This window comes from Micropterus salmoides, unplaced genomic scaffold (genome assembly GCF_014851395.1).
Source record: "Micropterus salmoides isolate LMB-PRFRI ecotype aquatic unplaced genomic scaffold, ASM1485139v1 Ms_hic_scaffold_1, whole genome shotgun sequence".
In the NCBI taxonomy this organism is placed as follows: Eukaryota; Metazoa; Chordata; class Actinopteri; order Centrarchiformes; family Centrarchidae; genus Micropterus; species Micropterus salmoides.
This window is the reverse complement of record NW_024040040.1, coordinates 44,627,793-44,648,226: the sequence shown is the minus strand read 5'-3', so window position 1 is coordinate 44,648,226 and position 20,434 is coordinate 44,627,793. Positions and strand designations below refer to the sequence as shown.

At 41.3% G+C, this 20,434-nt stretch overlaps 2 protein-coding genes across 3 annotated transcripts; both read right to left on the bottom strand.

The window, feature by feature from the left end:
* Nucleotides 1–331: 331 nt before the first annotated feature.
* On the bottom strand, nt 332–15,245 carry LOC119911453. Of its 2 annotated transcripts, none has more exons than XM_038730347.1 (11): nt 14,920–15,245; nt 13,905–14,179; nt 12,210–12,836; nt 10,801–10,998; nt 9,991–10,320; nt 8,644–8,729; nt 8,392–8,498; nt 8,138–8,281; nt 5,476–5,607; nt 2,588–2,857; nt 332–2,044 (listed from the first exon to the last, which is right to left on the bottom strand). In XM_038730347.1, exons 2-11 carry the CDS (start codon nt 14,036–14,038, stop codon nt 1,835–1,837), a joined length of 2,238 nt encoding a protein of 745 aa, XP_038586275.1. In that variant the 5' UTR covers nt 14,039–14,179; nt 14,920–15,245; the 3' UTR covers nt 332–1,834. The 2 variants fall into 2 exon arrangements, with proteins under 2 accessions (XP_038586275.1, XP_038586267.1); XM_038730339.1 differs by having other exon boundaries at nt 13,905–14,176.
* Nucleotides 15,246–16,471: 1,226 nt separating this feature from the next.
* On the bottom strand, nt 16,472–20,430 carry otulina (OTU deubiquitinase with linear linkage specificity a). Its single transcript, XM_038730327.1, has 3 exons — nt 20,214–20,430; nt 19,014–19,135; nt 16,472–17,078 (listed from the first exon to the last, which is right to left on the bottom strand). Exons 1-3 carry the CDS (start codon nt 20,328–20,330, stop codon nt 16,655–16,657), a joined length of 663 nt encoding a protein of 220 aa, XP_038586255.1. The 5' UTR covers nt 20,331–20,430; the 3' UTR covers nt 16,472–16,654.
* Nucleotides 20,431–20,434: the final 4 nt, after the last annotated feature.

The following is a 20,434-nucleotide window of genomic DNA, read 5'->3' as shown; positions in this document are numbered from 1 at the left end:
GGCTTTAAGTCCCAGGTGTGTGGGGTCCTTTTCTGCAGACCTTACCCCCCCCTATGTAGAAAAGGATTTAAGTGGTAACGGTTCCCTTTAACACAAACTAGTTTTACACTTACGATCAAGGTGACAAAAAGCATTATAAAGCATATTAAACTAAATAAGGAAATATTTCCTGTTTTGAGCTATGCATGAACATTTGTTTTGTCATTGAAGGACAAAACAAATGTACAGTATCTACATAATGAAGTTATGTTTAACTCCGTTTAGACATCATACTACAACACTCTAATCGCCAGACCGTTATGTGGATTTTGAAACAAAGTACAGTCAACAGTTTAGGAAAATCCATTGTATTCAACCATGTTTTACAGACGTCATGTCATTTTCTGTAGCGCAACTTCTGAAACTTCCATCAGTTCAGTATCAAGTTGATAAAATGAATCAACCATCAAAAATTGTACTTTCATTGTATCTAAATCCAAAAATCTGACAGTGCAAGAACACTTCTGCAAATGGCACAATGTTTTACTGTTACCGTATCACCTTCACCTACTCTGGAATTAGGGCAAGGAAATGGCCTCTTACCACTAATAACCAACATTCATTCTTATTGTGCATTATTTCTAAGGCAACATGGAGGACCAAGCGAGTGTTTACTACTGAATTCCAGTGGCTGGTGTTTGGGACTGTTGCCAGTATTTGCAGCAACATTGGCACATTTTTTTCCCCCCTCAGAACAGCTTGGTTAAAGGCAACATGTTACACATTGAGTTTGACACATACGCACACACAGTTGCAAACATATACACACAGACCATCACAAAAACCTCTGACACAGAGGCTGCGATTAATCCTCCAAGTCCTCCGATCGTCATCTGGTGTGAGCTGTTGTTGAACCTGATAAATCATCAAACCCTTCATTGACTAATTCAGTCGTTTCACTAACGACTGTCACACTTAAATGCTTTTTTTTTTTTTTAAATAATGAAAAAGAATAAATTAACACACAAATCAAAGTGCCCAAATTCCAGTATAAACACTGACCACCTAATCATTTTGGCGCTGTACATAAAAGGTTGGTCAGGAGTCAAAATGACACCCTGCAGACTAATTTGAACCAAACTCAGATAATCCCACAGTATCAGATGCACATATGTACACGTACCCAAATAGAAAACTGTATACAGTACAGTGTGTACAGAAGTGTGTAAATCACATCTTGTACAGGGTCTCAAATCAGCATATATATTTTTTAAAGAAATAGATTGAGATTTGGGGATATATTTGCTTTCTTGCTGTGAGTTGGATATGAAGATCAACACCACTGAAATGTCTCTACTCTAAATATGAAGCTAGCACCAGTTTAGCCAGATACTGCCAACAGCGGTAAAACAGCTAGCTTGGTTCTGTCCAAAGGTATTAAAATATACCTATCAGTACTTGTAAAGCCCAATAATTAACGCATTATATCTTGTTTGTTTATCCTCATCGTGACAACAAGACTGCAGGAAGTGACTGCGCGCCGCCAAGAAATAGTCCGTAAAACCACGTGTCATTTTTCCACAGTTTTTGCTCAAATTAAGCAAACAAGAAATAATTTGTAATTACTGAGCCTTAGAGGTGCTGGAAAGTAGCTTTTTCCATGTTTGCACTATTTGTGCTAAGCTAAACAGCGGTTTGCTATAGCGTCATATTTATCAATCATCTCATCTTACTCTCAGCACGAAAGCACATTTCCCTAAATGTCCAACGATTTCTTTAATTGGCGTAAATCTATTACTTCTTGATCAACCTGAGGAGTGTTTTGTTTGTATGGCAGATTTCTCTGCACTGGCGATCAGCTCGAGTTGAGCTCCTTATGCAGTTCTGCAGATTCTACAACCGGCACGTTGTAGTGGCGGTCATCCTCTGTGACGAGGCACACGGACGGCCAGTCGTCCTTATGGTCGTCTGGGTAGTAGGTGACAAACTCCTCTGTGTCAGCCTTGTACAGTCTGTAAACTTGAATGGTGCGCTGCAAGGCGTAGCCCAGCAGGAACATCTCCACCTGCACAAAAAGCACAAAGCTGGGAGGTAATTGCATGGTTACAGAACAGCCCAGATCAAAACACACCCTCGAACAAACAGCACAATGTTTTTCAGCTGCTCAAGCGCATGATATTTACGGGTGGGGTTTCTTTATGGAAACGGCGCTTGTAAAAGCTTCAATCCAAAAAGTCCAAATAACAATTAAATCTGCGCTTGCCCTTCCTGAAACCTCCTCCACCCTGGGGCAGGGGCAGAAGCATTACAGCCAGAAAACAGCACAAGCGGCGGCATGTTTTACTGTTCAGGTTGATGAGAAAGTTACACGCCTAATCTCATGACATCAGTTGTTTTTGTTGGTTACCAAGCGTGACAACGGTTTATTCCGCAGTGATTAATTCCTGGATAAAATAAAATCCCAGCAGCTACTTACTTTCTTTCTAAGTGTTGTTTTCCATGACGGGTTAATGTAAATGCTCCCTTCATGCCATGAAACGACATGTCTAAATGCCTGAGCTTGCGTCATATAAATAAATAAATAAAAAGATGCCCTGGCTTCTCTTACCTGCTCCAGCCCGGCGCTGAGGCCCACGTGGCGGAGGTGGTTGGAGAGGAAGGAGCGTGGGCAGACGGATGAGTCTCGAGCAAACAGCAGCCAGCAGAAGAGCGGGACGTCACCGCCGCCCTGCATGCAGCTGTGCAGCTCCACCGCTCGGCCCAGCATCAGCAGCTTGAGCGCCTCCAGCAGCCCCAGCTCCTCTTCTCCTCCCTGAAACACTTGCTCGCACAGCTGCTGCCGCTCCACAGCGGAGGAGCAGTCCACTGCTGCCTGCCACTGGAAACAAAGCAATGAAATGAATCTCAACTATTTTGCATTTAATCACTGAAGTCATTTATCAAGTACAAATGTCTGCTAGTTATAGCTTTACAGATGTGAGGATTTGCAGCGGTTTTCTATTTACTTTCACTGTAAACTGTTATTGTCAGACAAAAAAAGCAATCTGAAGACATTTTAGACTACGTGATTGTGTGTTTCATATTCAGTAACTGCAATAATTTCTGTCCTGAGCGAGGTACAAGAAGGAAGGCCATGGGGTCCTTTGAATCAAATTTCTCCTGGAAGCATGGATGTAGAGCTGAAACAATCTATTAATCAGTTAGTTAAGTGACAGTAAATTATTCAGCAACTATTTTGATAATAGATTGTTAGTCATTTTTGAAGCACAAAAGCCAAACATTACCTAGCGCCATCATCTTAATTATGTCTCATGTCTTCTTGTCTTAATGTGACAGTATATTTAATATCCCTGTCGCACTAAACAAGCAATTTGAAGAAGTCACCTTAAGCCTTTGAATATTGTGACGGGTATTTTAAGCATTGTGACATTTTATAGATTGATCAATGAAGAAAATAATCAGCAAATGCATTGATAATGAAAAGAATTGTTAGCTGCAGCTTAAATTATGAGATATCTTGTGTGCAAAGTTGGCATGTTGGCCTGATGGTAGCAGCAGATGAAAAGGTCAGGGGGTCGCCAAAACATTAGGATTCATCCTCTGGGTGCCATGATGGAAATATGGCTATTAAAATATTTACATTGTTGTGATAAGCAAAAGTACTGGTCAAGGGGAAATTCTGACCTGGCAGTGTTAAGAAATAATTAGAAATATTCATGGTCCCTCGACAGCACCATAAATATATTCACACAAAGTTTCATGGCAATCTGATCAACAGCTGGAAGATATCTTCATCGGAGCAACGGGTTGGAGAGACTAATGCAGTTACTTTAATAAGGCTTCGTATATAACTTTCAGTCTGCTACGTTACTTACTGTACTGACAAACTATATCAAACTATAGCTGGCTAGCCTCCTTGCTAAGACATGATGGTTGTCAGGGACAGGGTTATATTAGAGTCATATTGAAAAGGGAAAATGACGGGAGAAATTTGTTTATTAAACAAGTTAGCAGCTTACCGTGAAGACACCGTCTGCTCAGCTGTGACGCGTACTGTGACACAAGCGCAGATCCTACTGAGAGTACTGTAACAACGTGTTTTATGCTCCAAAGTTTTTCGTCAGTGTTTGTGTCTGTTGAGAACATGGTTTTGTTGCCCTCCTTGTGCTGGTTTATAGTTTTAACCATTGGTGAGGTGGCTGTTACATTTCTTGAGCGCAGCTGTATTTGTGCATACTATTTTATATGCTCTGGTCCCCTGTGTTGAATATAATCCAAGGTTTGACATCGCTGAGAACTTCTCCTTGGTTGCTTTCAATTGGCCAGAACATCTCTCAAGACAAATGCCAGTTCACTAAGCTTACATCAAATGTACATCGGACCGGATAAACTGGAAACCAACCCTACCACATACTCAAACATCACCGTTGCGTAACAGGAAAGAAGTTATGTCATGTCCAACACCAGACATCATTTTTGAATCTCAGTCTATTTGTCTGACCATCTCCTTTAGATGCAGAACAGGAATGTTGAAAAAGTATAGTAGTGTAGTAAATGATTCATTTTCTGACTTTACTTCTTCAAGCAATTTGTTCAAAAAAGATAGTCAGATATTATGTAACAACAGAACTACAGCCACAGACAAAATCTGTTTATCCAACCGGTATTTAATAGGGGTGACACGAGATCTCGCGATATTAGAACGTGACGATATTTCTCATCGAGGTGTCTCACGATATCAGCATGACAGACTGCTGGAGTGAAATTATCACAGGAGATGCCCCTGCCACTTTTGAATCATTTGTGTGGCAGCATTTATGAACCTGGTGAAAACAATAAACGGGACAGACTGACAGACGAGCCACGAACAATTTGTTTGCAACATTTCAAACTGCACCTGCACTGTTTAGCATTTTGTGACTCTCAGTCGAATAAAAGACGATATATTTCATCATTGAAGATTTCTTGACTATAGTATATCATCTTGTTCTCGTGGACCCAATATCGTGTATCGTCACACCGCCGTAATATTTACATTATCTGTAGAACAAGCACAGACCAGAACAACATTAACACTCTGAGTCTGTTCTGAGTGCTACCTCTAACTCTCCTAAAGCAACAGAGGTCTGACTTTTAAAAAACGAGAGTGCAGTAAACACCACAATTCCTTTCAAGCTACCAGTGACAGCAACAGACATTACATTCTGCCTGGGGCCTCATACTGTTATAGTGACGAGACACAGTGGTTTTAACAGCTGAAACAGTTTCTTTGAGGCTGAGGGTTCATCTATCCCTCCAAATCCTTTAGAGCATTACTAGGCTTTGTGGTTAATGACACAGAGAAAGAAAAGCCCTTGAGAGAAGGAGCAGTGCAGCATCTAGAAGCTTTAAACATATGTAGCAATCACATCTAAAAATCTGTGAATGATTAAGAATACCCTCTACGCCCACGGATGGCAGAAAAAAATACTTCCTCACATGTTTCTGAGTCACTACCTTATTTCGGAGAAGCTCCATGTAGCCTTTTAGCTGCAGGGTGGTATCTGCAGTCCCATCTCCCTGCAGGCACTCTCCAGGAAATGTCCACTGACTTATCAGACCTTCCTGGGCCTCCAGTTGCTCCGGAAGCTGTAAACACAGAGATTTAAAATGTAATTTCAGCTGTTTAAAGGAGCTGAAGCCCTGACATTATTAAAACATGGTCAGTCCTTTTAGAACTATATTTTTGTGGGGTTTTTGTGTCTTTTCTCTCATTTTATGTCTTTTCTTGCGAAACCCCTCACCTCCAAAAGCAACTGTCCAATCAAAGCTTAGCAACCACAGCTAGAAACAGCAGGTCTTTCCAAAATCAAAATTACAACAGCAAGTGTGGCGGGAATGAATGAAACAGTGTGTTAATTTGCTCCAATGCAAGTTGCAATCGTTAGCCTAGCTAATTAGCTTACTACAGCAATAACCTTTGCTGTGTCTCAATTTGCGCACTTCCATACTTAAACTTACTATTTTGAGTGCGTAAGTGCGTTCACACTGAGAAGTAAGGCAAAATGCTGCGAGTACCCGGATGGTACGCTCATAACGGCCAAAAAGTTGAGTGTGGAACAGTGGACACTTTTCACCCTCAACATTTTAGCTACGTAGCGGAAGGGGCGGGACCAACAACACGGAAGAAATGGGAAGCAGCAGACACAGACAGTATATTACTGGACGAAGCCACCCCGCTGATTTGAATGGAGCAGTGAAGCCAGTTTTGGACCAATAAAATACTACTACAGGGCCACTTCCTGTTGGCACCAGTGTCTACTGCGCATGATCGCGCAGCATAACTGTGGTTTAATGACGTAGAACAACGGCAGAAACACCGTAATTCTGGTAGCTGTATAAATGCGCCAACAAAAAGTTTCATGGCTCAGTGTGTTTGTCTGACTCGGATCGTCACTGTTTAATCAGCCCACCTACAATGTTCACCTGTCAAACACACGGATCCCTCCATGCAGGCTTTGGTCGGCTTCACTGTCCGATCTCTGGCTAACCCCCTTGGCAGCAGAGAGAGAGGCCAACAACAGAATGTCTTTTACAAGTTTCGTACTCTATTTCATCACTAAATCCACTTCTGAGAAGTTTTGAGGCGAGAAATCAAATGTGTATATGTCGAATATTGACAGTTTGGCGGATCAAAAATGTGCTTTTGTACGTTTTTGGAGTTGAGAAGCTCCGCAAGTGGTGGTGTGGGAAGCTTGCGCCAACACGCCGGAGGAGCTAGCGAGGCCGGCCAGCTGTCCGCTCACAGAGCCCTCTGCTCCCACAGTCACACAGACCTCTGCAGCCAGCTCAGAGAGTCGGTATGGCTGCAGCCACCCGTCAGTTTTGAACGCAGCAGCAGAGCAAAACACAGCTGCAAGACAGTTTTAATGTTCGTACTGCTGTTATTCTGTCATTACATTACACTAATTTAAATTAAATGAAGAGACATCTGGCTCGTGATGTACAGAAAATTCTTGGCTTGTGAAACTTAAAAAATAAATAAATTAACAAGAGAAATATTATGAGGGGGACTGTCATTACTTTATTTGTCATTATTAATCATTATTCTTCAGACATTACATTAGTAAGTGTACAGTTGTGGTTACAATACTTGCTTTCTATTGCTTTTATACACCAATATACCAAAGAAAATTACTTGTAAGTGTGAACTTGGCAATAAACCCGATTCTGGGCATTTTATTTTGGAGCTCTGCAGGCGGCCTCTAGTCATTTCCGGTGCAGAACAGCAGTTTTTGATTTGAGACAACACTACCCTGTCAAAAATAACGCACTAGTACATAGTGTATGCAGTGTATTGCATGTTAGTATACTCAAGGAAGTACCCGAATTGAGACACAGCACAAGTGTTACTTTCCAAGCAGCATTTCATTAGCTAACTTTGTGGAGTGAGTGTAACGGTGAAAGAAGTCCTGTTCTGACTAGCACATCTTCTGTGTACCATTTTGTCATCATAATTTAGGCTAACGATTGTGGCTCTATCCTGCTCTTTATTTGATTTGGGTAAGCTGCCCTCAAGCAACCCCAGCCAGAGCTTACCAGAGATAACATTGTCTTAATTAGCTAGCAACAGATACATGATGCTGAAGTTAGCTTCCGACTGATCCTCAATTTGTTGCATCTCTTACTGTGAAAGCTGCGAGGCATTTTAGGCAAAGCATTAGCACTGTCTGAAACACACTTTAAGATTTATAAAACCTTTGTTTTATTTGTGAAACCTTTCTTCTATAGGCATTTTATTTTTTGATCTAAAATAAAATAAAGGTTTTACAAATCTTAAAGTGTGTCTCAGACAGCTTCAAGGCTTTGCCTAAAATGCCTTTCACAGCAACAAATTGACAATCAGTCACTCAGCAAAGTTAAGTTTCCCTTAACTTTCCCCGTAACTGCCGAATCGGCAGCTAACTTCAGCATCGTAACAGCTAAAATAATCTGCCAGCAGCAGCTGTCATTTGAACTGGCAAAATAAAAAGCTGTTACCGTTGTCAGAAATAAATGACCCATTGTTTAAAAATGACTGTAAACTGCTGACCGACAACAGAACGCTTGACAGATGTTGCAACGGGCATGGGGCTTGGCTAACACTCAATTGATACCATCTCGTTGAGTGAGCATTTACCTCAGTGATGTCCTCCTCCTGCAGCCATGCGGGCAGCTGGGTGCTGTGGGAGAGCACCTGGAACAGCGTGGCTCTGAGGGCACAGTAGTTGTCGCCCCTCACTCTCCTCAAGCTGCCAAACCTCTGGGACATCTCTTTATAACCCTGCAGCAGCACACAGGGGACACCACAGGAAATCTCTTAGCCATTAACGTGAAAAAACAACAACTGGTTTTTAACTGAAACACTTCTTCCCAGGAGCTGCAGCCACCGACCTTTCTGATGAGCGCACTTTTGGCGGTATTTCCTTTCCACTCTCTCTCACTGTAAGACAGAATATCCATCGCCGGGGCCAGACTGCATCTGTCCTCCACCTTTAAATCTGAGTCAGAGAGAGGAGCATAAGATGACATGATGGACAAAACAAAAGGACTACGCTCTATATTTTACATGACACAACAAAAGTAGTGTTGTTTTGAAATCTCTGATGCAATTTCGCCACAAAGATGTGATTGGGATGTACTGACGTGTAGTTTCTAGCACAGCCGGTGGTCCTGGTTTATTTTCTTGTGATGCTGAGAGCTCCTCAGCTCCTCTGTACAAGTCTTCTTCACTAAAGGGATAAAAAACAAACAATACACAACACTTAACGCATAAGGCTGGCATTGCTGGCATCATGCATTTACTGAACTATTTGAAGGTGAACCACTGAGCTGACGACAACTGATGTTACATAGCGCTGAAATTCAACAGTGGAGTTCTGTCAGAAGATGTTGTGACTTAAACCAACAGTAAGTAAGAACTACTAAGAGTAGAGGAAAGGTCCACCAGCTGCTGTGCTAATTTATGCAGTGTAAAGTCCCGTAGGCTTAAGCTAATTATGCTGACGAGCAGTTAAACTATCAAATATTGACTTATAGCAATTATAACTTCCGGTAATCTTGGCCAGAGCTGAACTTGACTGCCTCAGCCTGGCTGAGAGGGAGTTTGGGCTGTTAGGGAGTGGGCGGGAGCCACAGCTGGAAAGGAAAGGGGTGCGATGGATTCAGACAAAACAAGTGCATTGTTTCGAAGCAGAACAACAATCTTTTTTTTAATCTCGCTTATCTTGTTTTTATAATCGTTTGAAGGCAAACTGAAAATAAAATGTGATTAATTGCACAGACCTAACTGTCTGTGTATCAAAGCCTGATATATCTTGTTGTCTAAAACACTGTAGTTTATTTTAAGTTAATCTCCCATGCGTCATCCTGTTGCTGTAAATATACACTAGAGCCCCAAATGTGTATTAATCCGCAGCTGAAAATAGTCACTATGAGCAATGTTTCCTAAAACCATAGTGCCCACCTATTTTAAGAACTGACTTCTACTTTTTAACCAAATTAAAATGTACTGCATGTTTGTATCCCCTGTTTAAAGAGTTTTGTCGTCAGTATGAACGAATGGTCTTGGGGTTGAGTGTCACAGATAGAGCAAGGAACTCAGAAAGTATGGAGAGAACACATACAGTAAAACATCAATCTTACCCTTCATACCCAAAACAAATTGAAAATGATTCTTCAGTTTATTGGATTATCTTCCAAACCATCACAATAAATGACAAAATAGCTACATAATAAGTTTTTTCTCATGTTTTTGTACCAAAATCCCATTTCACGTTCTAGAGAACTGTGTATTCTTAGTGGTTACTTTTGAGGGAACAACACATCCAACGATGTCTCAGCGGATGATATCTCGTAAGATCATGTTGAGTCTACAGTTTTAATTAGTCCCTCCGTGTGTTGTGCTCTACTTGTGTCTCAATCTGTCAACGGAAAAACTGACTAACACATGATATGGGATGAATCCACATCTCAGAAACGATCATAACAAACCTGTTCCTCAGGCCACCTTGAGCAGAGTCTTCCTTCTCTGTAACATCGGCCTTTACGTCAGCAGATGGGCTCCCTGCCGGCTCCTCCTCTCTTCCAGTTACCTCCTGAATCTCAGCATCTTTCCCAGCCTGAGCGTCGGTGGAAGCGTTCTCCCCCTCCTCCTTCATCTCATCACCCTGCTTCGCTTTGGGAACATCTCCATCTTTGTCCTGCCCTTTCAGTATAATTTCCTCCCCAATATCCTGTTTGGTGTTCTCCAAGGAAGTGACCTCCTTCAACCTCGTAGTTGCACATTCGGGATCCTGCTTTGCATCGTGATCGGACTTTGAGCTGCAGAGAGAATTCATCTTCCTGCTTTATATATATATTTAAGTTACTAAATACTTTTAATGTGCAATATTCTGGTTTATTCTGTCCCAATACTGCAATTTTTAGCTTTCAATATTATCAGTACTCATCATCACTATTTAATCATCATACTTCTGTCACATACTATAGTATACTGTACATACTTCTACACATTTACTCTAAGTGAGCAACTGTAGCAAATTCCCTCGCTGGGATCAATAAAGTATTTCTGATTCTGATTTGGTGTCTTTAACTCACATTATGAAAGCATTCTACAAAATGTGCCACTTAAATGACATCTTCTATCATGAAACATTTAGTTGTATATTATTAGAAGTTATGAGGAAAAACAGAAGAATAGTAGTGTGCACTGTACGCCCCCTAGTGGTCACAGGGAGGCTATCAAAAACACAAGTGCACAGTTTATGTAAACAAGTGTCTTGTTTTGATGAACTCACTGACCTCACACTGGCGTCTGCCGGAGCTGTGGTCTCTGGCTCCTTTACAGAGTTGGCGGCGTGTCGATCCTCACCGCTGTGGTCGAGTCCCGTGGGCTCTGAATCTGGAGAAGACTCGGAGACATCGTGGCTTTTTATGACTTCAGGACCGGCAGGCTTGCATGCTGAACAACTCCTGTTTTCTGAATCCTCTGTCACAGCACTGGACACAGGATGACAGGAGAGGTTTAATCATTTCCATGTAGCAAGCTGATGCGTACCACTGATGGGAAAAGAAGCGCTGATGAGTGATATGGATAGAATATATATTTATAGAACTAAATCGGATCAGATTTTCTGTTTTTGCCCCAGTGTATGACCAGTCAAGTTACTTCATTACACCCATAACTCACATACTGCCAGGACTGCTCTTTGATTTTGCAACACTGCCCTCAATGACCTTATACAACCATAGATAAGAGAGGGATAATGATTAAAGCAATGGTGACCTCGGGACAGCAAACAACGTCAAAAAAACCCCAAACAGCTACAGGCGTATAATATACTTGGATATCGAATGTTGTCTAGTCTAATCTGACCCAGACGACCTACACACACACACACACACACACTTATATTTACTAAAGGTTTGCTGTGTTTATATGGTTCTCAGTTATTTGTATTTTTTTAAATGCAAGTCTACATTTTTTATTATGTTTATCTATCTATTTTAATAACACAATCCTACATGTTTCTTATTTCACACTTTTCAATGTGCAATGTAAGCATCTCATGCCAATAAAGCCCCATTGAATTTAACTGAATTTGTAAAAACATTGTAAAACACAAGAATAGTCAGGAGACCTTCTTCCAGTATAAATATTCTCCATGGTCTCGGTTCAGGAGTGAAAAATTGTGTGACAGGTTGTCCAGTTCAGTGGTTCTTGATTTATTTACTTTAAGGGGTTGCAAGCTAAAGTTACCAACAGGTTGCAACCACTTTGACATAAAGTTTGTTGTTTAAGTCAACTAAAAAGGTAAAAAAAAATTTTAAATCAAGCAATTCACCAGAAAATGAAGAGGAAAGTCTGAAAAAAAACAAAACTAATTTTGATGAAGCAGGGGAGTTTTTCTGCTTCCCGACCTTTTAACATGCCTTCAACGCCTCATATTTAACCACCATATTTGGAGCCACTGGTCTATAGTCACTTACTTTACGGTTTATTAGACATCAAATATAAATTTGAATGACAGATGATAAAATAAATAATGTATTGCTCAGCCCCGTCCCCTGTGACAAGGACCGCTACAGGAGGTCCTTCCTGCCTGCTGCAGATTTAACCACGCAGGCAAATTTTTTCTTACTGTTTCTAACCAACATCCAAAACAGCAGCGGAACTGAAACTTTACAGTTTGTCTTGCCATGTGACTCACCGGCTCTGAGACTCTTTGTCGATCTCCTCACTGAACGCAGAGATGGACCACTTCTGACAAACTGCTGCAGCGAGCCGGGTGTTTGGCACAGATAACACTTCTTTATTTTGAGAAAACTCCCCTGATGGCTCGGCTACAGCGTTGTCAATAGTAACTTCTGGAGCCGACAGTTCGTCGTTATCATGAGCAGTGTCCAGTGTAACGTTCTCTCTTGTGTTTGTCTCAGTGTGGTTTTCAGGACAAACTGCCTCATTAGTTAGTGAGCTGCTATCAGGGATTTTCTCCTGTGCTGGGGCAGGACGTTCTTCTTCTGGTGTCGCTTTTGTTGTTGTAAAAACCTCCCAGTCAGCTGTGGCGTGCTCTGTCTGCGGGCAGTTTAAAGTGCATTGCAGAACTTCAGCTTGTCCACTGACTGCCTGAGGGAACTTCACATCTTCATCTTGTGCTCTGGTGGGGAGTTCAGAGGCCTTTCTGGGAGACGGCGTTGCTGTTTGTGAGACCTCCTTCTGCAAGGGTCCATTCTCCTGAGCGTTATTGGGCTCAGTCTCTCCAAACCCCGCACTCTGCTTCAAATCCACAACCTCAGCCTTTACCTCCACCTTCACACTGGCCTCATCATGCATTTTCCTGAGTGACATAACACAGAGAAACATCCTTTTTAAACACTAAAATTAAAACCCCAACTCAGTTGCAGCTTTGATATCTTGAGAAATAGTGTTTTCATAACCACAAACACAGACAAGAGTTTGCAGCAATCCATAATCAAAACAGTCATCAATATGAATCTCTCCGCACTAACCAGTAATGTGTGAAATGACAATGAAATATTTCTCTTCCTGATGCCATTTAAGACCTCGGGAAGTCCCCTAGCCCTGTTAGTCACCTCAGCGATCCATATGTCACATAAGACACCCTACGCAACCTTACGGGAAAATCTGAATTTAAAAACAAAAAACCTGTTATTCAGCAGCGGGTCACATCCTTAAAAGGGGTTTTCATGATCTCAGATTTGTCTACTTTCTGCCTGGGAAGATAAAATGTTTGCCTGAGTCAGAACCAACGTTTAAACACAAAATTCCCACAAACAGACAGCACACAAACGTCTAAGCTTCCATGTTGGCAAGTCTCTTTAGAAAGTGTTCATTACTTCCTTTTATGAGTCCGTTCTAACATTCGCTATGAACTCAGTCAGAAGGAAAACGTTTGAATATGTACCCTAAAGTCACTGATTATCTTTGCCACTCAATTTAGAGCCACACAAAAAGCTCAGGGCATCCTACTGGACTCGCAGCACTCTTCACACAGGGAGTTTACTCTGCTTCTACCAGGATCGGTGTTACCTCCCTAAACGTGGCACTAACTGATACACAAGGTCTCTTATTCCAGAGGAGCTTGTTATCAGGTTCCTGGCTTCTTCAGCCACTTTCTCCCAGTGGGTTTTCAGATATTAAGAGAAATCTTCTGTATTTTTTTTTATTGCGGCTGGAATCTGTGCGCCATATTAAAGGCTTACTCTCCACATCTGTGGGATCTTTGAGGATTTAACCTGCTGCTGAATAACATGTACAAAAAATCTTTTAGATTTTTCCCCTTAAGTCTGCATACGGAAACGCTGTGTCACCAAATCATGTAGTAACATACAGAGTGGAGGGAAAAATTTGGCTAGAGGTCTCTCAAAAAAAGGTAAATATTCACCTTGTGTCATGTCCTTCAGGACCACAACTGCCCACTGCTGTGGGCACCGTGGCCTTTGGGTCTTCTTCCAGCAAACCACTTCTTTCCTCCGCACTTCCACAGGGATTCTCAGCTTTACAGCAACAGTTCCCCATCTGCTCGCTCCCTCTGCTTGGGAGGTCAAGCAGGTTGTAGGCTGAACGGCGACCTCTGGTCCAAAGCAACCGCAAGCGACCTGAGGAGTCGCTGAAGCCTGTAGCTTTCAGGAGTCCATGATGATCAGAGTCAAGCTGCTGCTAAAGCAGGAAACAACCATGTTTGCAATGTGCAACATCACATAATTAATTAATTAATAAATAAACACTGTGTGATATAATGGGTGTTACATTACATTCTGTAACCCATCAAACATGGTGATAGCAATGATACACCTGCGACACCAGAGCTTTACGAAAAAGATTGGTCCTCGCCTATAGAACAGCCTGCCAGAGGAGCTAAGAGTGTCTCAATGAGTGAATACTTTCAAAAGAAATCTTAGAAACCTTTTTAACCGAGCATTTCCCTAACCTGCATAGCAACTAGTGATTACTGTGTCCTTCCCCCTGTCTCCTTCTGTCCTAATGATTTTATTGCTTGTGATTTTACTCTTGTGTTTGATTTGTTTTATATGTACACATCTGTGCCTATGTATTTTTATTTCACTCTGGACTCTGTCCTTGCATTGCATTCAAACACGAAAGCTGCTATACAACCATCTCTGTATGTAAACATTATATGGTCACAATATTTGTTAAAGCTAATACTGAGGGGGCAGTATTTGAAATACAGTGTGTGAAAACGTACAAAAACAAACATGTCATTATAGCAGAAATTCCAATTCAGGTCACAGAATTTGGTGTAAAACCTGCTGCTACGTTTTCACGATATACATTTAGTGTAAAATTAGCTTAAATCATGGCTACACTCTTCTGTTAATACAAGGAAGAAGCAATAATGACAGCACAGCTATATTAATAATAACCAAAAACAAACATACCTCGACTGAGTTTAATCACAGATAAATTCCGCGAGCTTGCACTCATGTGGCTCCGCTTTCTGTTTCACTTCAGGTTAGCTGGAAAACAAGCTGAAGTTAGCTCGCCAGGCTAGCTGAGGTAAACTTAAAATATAAACATGCGCAACTAAAGACTCATCGCCGCTCATGAGAACCACTGCTGCCACACTGGTTACCCTTCATAATGACTACACCGCTCTCGTTTAACGCGGTACATTTCACAAATAACGAGTATTTACTGTATTTTATGCGGAACATATGTTGGTGCGAAACCTTAGCATAGCCAGAGCAGCAGGTCAGGGCTCGGTCCGAGCGCATGACGTCATACTTCTGTGCGACGAGAGCTTTTGCTGCGTTCAGGTGCTACTCGGAAAACTCGCAACTCCACGTTAACCGTGGGGTTAAGCAAAATGTTAATGCTCAAACAGCAATAATATTTAATTTAGTGGATTGATTGGTTAGTTGATCAACAGGCTTGGACTGCTGGTCAGAACCCCCCCCCCCTCCCAGCGATTTGAAGACGTCACATTTTTCACTATTTTCTGACACGATAAAGACTCAAATAATTAATCAGTTAATCAAAAAAAGTAATTAATTAGATTCACTGACAATAGGAATAGTCAGTGACAGCTCAAGAAAATGTATATGCAGTATAGGCCATCATCCATCCATCCATCGATCGTCAACACTTATCCTGCATACAGGGTCGCGGGGGGCCTGGAGCCAATCCCAGCTGAAATCGGGCGAAAGACGGGGTACACCCTCTCCAGCAAGGGCCTCAAAGATACCTGAATAATGACCTGGCCCCTTACTCACCAGACTTGAATCCTACTGAGAACCTGTGGACCCTTCTCAAACGTCAGATTTACAGTCAGGGAATACACCTCTTTAAACAGCATTTGGGAAGCTGCGGTTGCTGCTTTCGCAAAAGTTGTTTGTGAACAGATCAAGAAACTGACAGACTCATGCTACTGAAAAGAAGGGCGGCTTTATTGGTTACTAAATATTTTTGAAAGGCCACAATTTATCATTTTGTGTCGTTACACTTGCTTTAAAAATTGAGAATAAACAAGTTTATGGAAATTATTTTTGTAATTGAGTTGCCTAATAATTCTGCACACTTACATATTCTCAAAACTCACTTTAGTTAAACATTCAGGTTTGAGATTCAATTATATGTTGGATTGACTTAAAGTATTGTGCTTGTTAAACAACTAAATTAATCCTGAGGAATACAATTCCTCTAATAATTGTGCATGCTGTGTACGATGTCTACAGCTAAACCCTATCGGTGAGTTTTCTTGCTAAATTTTATAACATGAAATCTATCTTGTGGTTTTGTGTGGCAATGCTTTTATTTACACAGCATGAATTTAACGGATGTGTGCTTTGCAAATGGCCCCAAATTTTTCCAGATATCAGAACAAATTAATGGCAGTTCTTCACCACAAAATATATATATGTGTATATATAGACAATACTAAATAAGGGGTAATATTTGTAATATTTTCAATTAAGTGGGCAACAGCAGAAGTGCAGTAAAATAAAGCAAAGCAATTTTTATTTTCAAGTATTCTTCAACCATCTTATACAAGTTATGAAAATGATATTTTACAGTATATACACATCACAAGCACTTCATTGCCTTGTAAGGAATTTACATCAACACCTGTTTGTTGCATAATTCATGTGCCAAAACAGCTGTGATTCTGAAACACTACATGTTCTTCAGCTCCTGTATGTGAGCAATCAGCTCCTGCGGCAGTCCAAGCTCTGACACGAGACCCACGCAGCGCTGCACAAGGTTGTTAAGGCTCTCACTTGAGCTGGACGAGGAGTCAGTGGACTCAGAACAGAGCTTCGGATGCTGGTGAGGAACGCCCAGGTCCATTTTGTCTCCTCTCTTGCAGCAGTCCGCTTCTTTACATCCCTCTCCGCAGCAGCCGGGCTCTGCCTGCTTCACCTCCAGGTCCTCCATGCTCTCAGAGACGACACTCACGCTGGGAGGAGGATTCTCCAGAGCGTTCCTGATGCCATCCATAACCGCATCTTCATGCTGTGAAACCCGCTGCAGCAGGTCAGTCACAGAGGCTGGGACGGGGCTTTCCGGATGCTGGATCTGGCACCAGCACCATACAGCACTGTGACGTGAGACACAAAGAGGCAACAGTGTCAGATACAACGGCACAGAGAAGAGACTGGGACAGGCATCTGCTGGACAGAAAAGAGCTTTCAATAGTGACCAGAACAAAAGAGGCCCGTGATGTTTCTGTGCAAGAAAGAGGTGGAAATACTACAGTTAGGAGTGTTTTTAAAACAGTGCATAGAAATGGAAAGGCAGGGCAAAAAAAAAAAAAAAAAAAAAGTCATTTAAGTTAGGGCTGGACAATTAATCAAATTTGATCACATTTTCAAAATCACAAGAGGTGCAATATTTGTTAAAGGCGAAATGTTTGTCAGAATCCCATTTTAAATGAAATGCTGTCGAGCTGCAGAGACGTCCTGGACTACACATAATATTCTACAGACTTAAGAAAACATCTTTGTCTGGTACAGATCCTAGGAAAAGTCACACTACAATCATTTTACTTTGTTTTTCAATGAAAATGAGAATAATAATGTAAAAATACCTCTAATATCACAAATCACATCGCCACTGCAATATCAGTCAAAATAATCACAATTAGATATCTTTTCATTGAGCCCTAATCTAAATGATCAAAATAAATTGTTCCAATATATGATTAGGATGAAAAAGAAATCACACTTTAAGCTGTCGGGCTGATACTAACTAGACAACATGATTTTTAATGTTCAAAAAGGGACAAATACACAAATATACAATAAACAATATATGGAACTGCTCAGCATCACATCCATGCACATTAAGTTCTTGCTTGAATTCATCTTCTGTTTTTACTCATTCATTTCTTAGTTCTGATTAGGGTTGCTAAACTAAAGATTATTTTCATTATCTATTATTCTGTTGATTATTTTCTCCATTAATCAATTAGTTATTTAGTCTAGAAAATTACGAAAAATGTCAGTGGTTCCCAAAGCTAAAGGTGTTGGGTTCAAATGTCTTGTTGTGTCCACAACCCAGATATATTCAGTTTACTGTCAGTGGAGTAAAGAATCCAGAAAATATTCACAGGCAAGAAGCTGGACTTTTTTTTCTTACAAAATTACTCAAATACTCAACTTTGTGGCAGCTCTGGTTCTTCATAATTTTGCCATTTTAAGAATGTATTTTATTTATTTCAAGTTGTTGGTTTTTTTTTTAAACTTAAAATATGTTTGGCTTCTTTTGTTAAATGAAAAAAAAGCTTTTTTTAGAAGAACATGTTTGTATTGCAATAATATTAATTCTAAATATAATTAATATAATATTGTAAAAATTTCACACGATACCCAGCACCCTTTTGCTTAAAGCTGGGGTATTCAATGTTGGAGAAACAAGCAAGAGAGGGCAAGATTTTAAAAGTTTCCAACCAAAGACATTTCACCCCTTCCCTTCATGTGTTCCTACAAAGCCACCCCCAAAATTATATTTTCAATAAGTTCATGCAGCTAGGCCAATAAATGAGTGCAGTTGATACTGAGTTGATCACTATTCTAAAATAACAGCTGTCCTTATTAGCCAGGCTACTTGCTGTGTTTGCGGGAGAGGGAAAGGGAATGACGCTGAGCGCAGCTCTATAATTAAATACGATTTTACCCATTTTAAATAGGAAAAAACAGAAAATCAGTATGTGGCGGTCAGCGTTGATAATGTGGTGGGCCGCAATAAATAAATGATGTACGGGAGACACTGGGGTATCTGATCTGGATTACCTAAACCAGTGGATGTCAACAGGTTTTGATTGTGACAACTTTAAACGAAGCAATGTTAACATAAATTATGAGCAGTTTCATCCAAAGAGAGATTTTTCCTTCTTGGATTGTTTCGTTTGCATGACTTTTTAGAAGCAGAACGATGTGAAAGTACGCAGTATTTCATGAGGGGAAAAAAAGCACAATATTCATATTAAATCTGGAGATAAACCACACATGGGATCAATAACATGATGGTTTACCTTACGACTCCTTTGAGACGGCCCACAGCTACAGTCTGAGCTGCTCCTTCCCTGAACCCCAGGTTGAAACCGTCCTGAAGTGAGGCCTCCTCCCCGGCATCAACTCCGTCTACGTAACCATCCTGTCCGTAACACCAGCCAGGAGGGGAAAGGCTCACGTTAGTGACACTAAAACTTAGTAACCATCCTGTCCGTAACACCAGCCAGGAGGGGAAAGGCTCACATTAGTGACACTAAAACTTAGTAACCATCCTGTCCGTAACACCAGCCAGGAGGGGAAAGGCTCAAGTTAGTAACACAAAATATTAGTAACCATCCTGTCCGTAACACCAGTCAGGAGGGGAAAGGCTCACGTTAGTAACACAAAAACTTAGTAACCATCCTGTCCGTAACACCAGCCAGGAGGGGAAAGGCTCACGTTAGTAACACTAAAACTTAGTAACCATCCTGTCCGTAACACCAACCAGGAGGGGAAAGGCTCACGTTAGTAACACTAAAACTTAGTAACCATCCTGTCCGTAACACCAGCCAGGAGGGGAAAGGCTCACGTTAGTAACACTAAAACTTAGTAACCATCCTGTCCGTAACACCAGCCAGGAGGGGAAAGGCTCACGTTAGTGACACTAAAACTTAGTAACCATCCTGTCCGTAACACCAGCCAGGAGGGGAAAGGCTCAAGTTAGTAACACTAAAACTTAGTAACCATCCTGTCCGTAACACCAGCCAGGAGGGGAAAGGCTCACGTTAGTAACACTAAAACTTAGTAACCATCCTGTCCGTAACACCAGCCAGGAGGGGAAAGGCTCACGTTAGTAACACTAAAACTTAGTAACCATCCTGTCCGTAACACCAGCCAGGAGGGGAAAAGCTCACGTTAGTAACACTAAAACTTAGTAACCATCCTGTCCGTAACACCAGCCAGGAGGGGAAAAGCTCACGTTAGTAACACTAAAACTTAGTAACCATCCTGTCCGTAACACCAGCCAGGAGGGGAAAGGCTCACGTTATTAACACACAAACTTAGTAACCATCCTGTCCGTAACACCAGCCAGGAGGGGAAAGGCACAACTAATGCGATGAATACGAGCGCGAGAAAACATACTGGGGAGTAACTTCTATGATATCCACGCAAAATTGAACATTTCTTTAGTTGGAGGTGAGCTAAGGAAGCTAACAAAGCTACATTAAGGTTAGCTTTACCTTGACTCGCTTCTTCATGTTGCATGTCCACTCTTTACTTTGCAAACTGAGGTCGTCCCCATTCTCGTCAAACACGTCTTCTCCGTTGTACGAAACAGCTTTAACCCAAGACATCATGAGTTTAAAATAAAACCTTTTTATAAAATTAATGTTAATACTTCATCTGATCAACATGTCGAGCAGCAACGTCAGTCACTGACTGCTCAACGGCAAGCTTTTAC

What these genes read in the sequence shown, in the direction of transcription:
- LOC119911453 (XM_038730347.1), bottom strand. Translation starts at nt 14,038, where the DNA reads ATGGGGAACTGTTGCTGTAAAGCTGAGAATCCCTGTGGAAGTGCGGAG. An exon ending in GACAAAGAGTCTCAGAGCCG is followed by an intron (nt 10,999 to 12,209) that starts GTGAGTCACATG and finishes TCCTGTGTCCAG; the next exon opens with TGCTGTGACAGAGGATTCAG. An exon ending in TCAGCGCCGGGCTGGAGCAG is followed by an intron (nt 2,045 to 2,587) that starts GTAAGAGAAGCC and finishes CTTTTTGTGCAG; the next exon opens with GTGGAGATGTTCCTGCTGGG.
- otulina (XM_038730327.1), bottom strand. Translation starts at nt 20,330, where the DNA reads ATGATGTCTTGGGTTAAAGCTGTTTCGTACAACGGAGAAGACGTGTTT. An exon ending in ACATGAAGAAGCGAGTCAAG is followed by an intron (nt 19,136 to 20,213) that starts GTAAAGCTAACC and finishes TGTTACGGACAG; the next exon opens with GATGGTTACGTAGACGGAGT. An exon ending in CGTCTCAAAGGAGTCGTAAG is followed by an intron (nt 17,079 to 19,013) that starts GTAAACCATCAT and finishes CTCACGTCACAG; the next exon opens with TGCTGTATGGTGCTGGTGCC.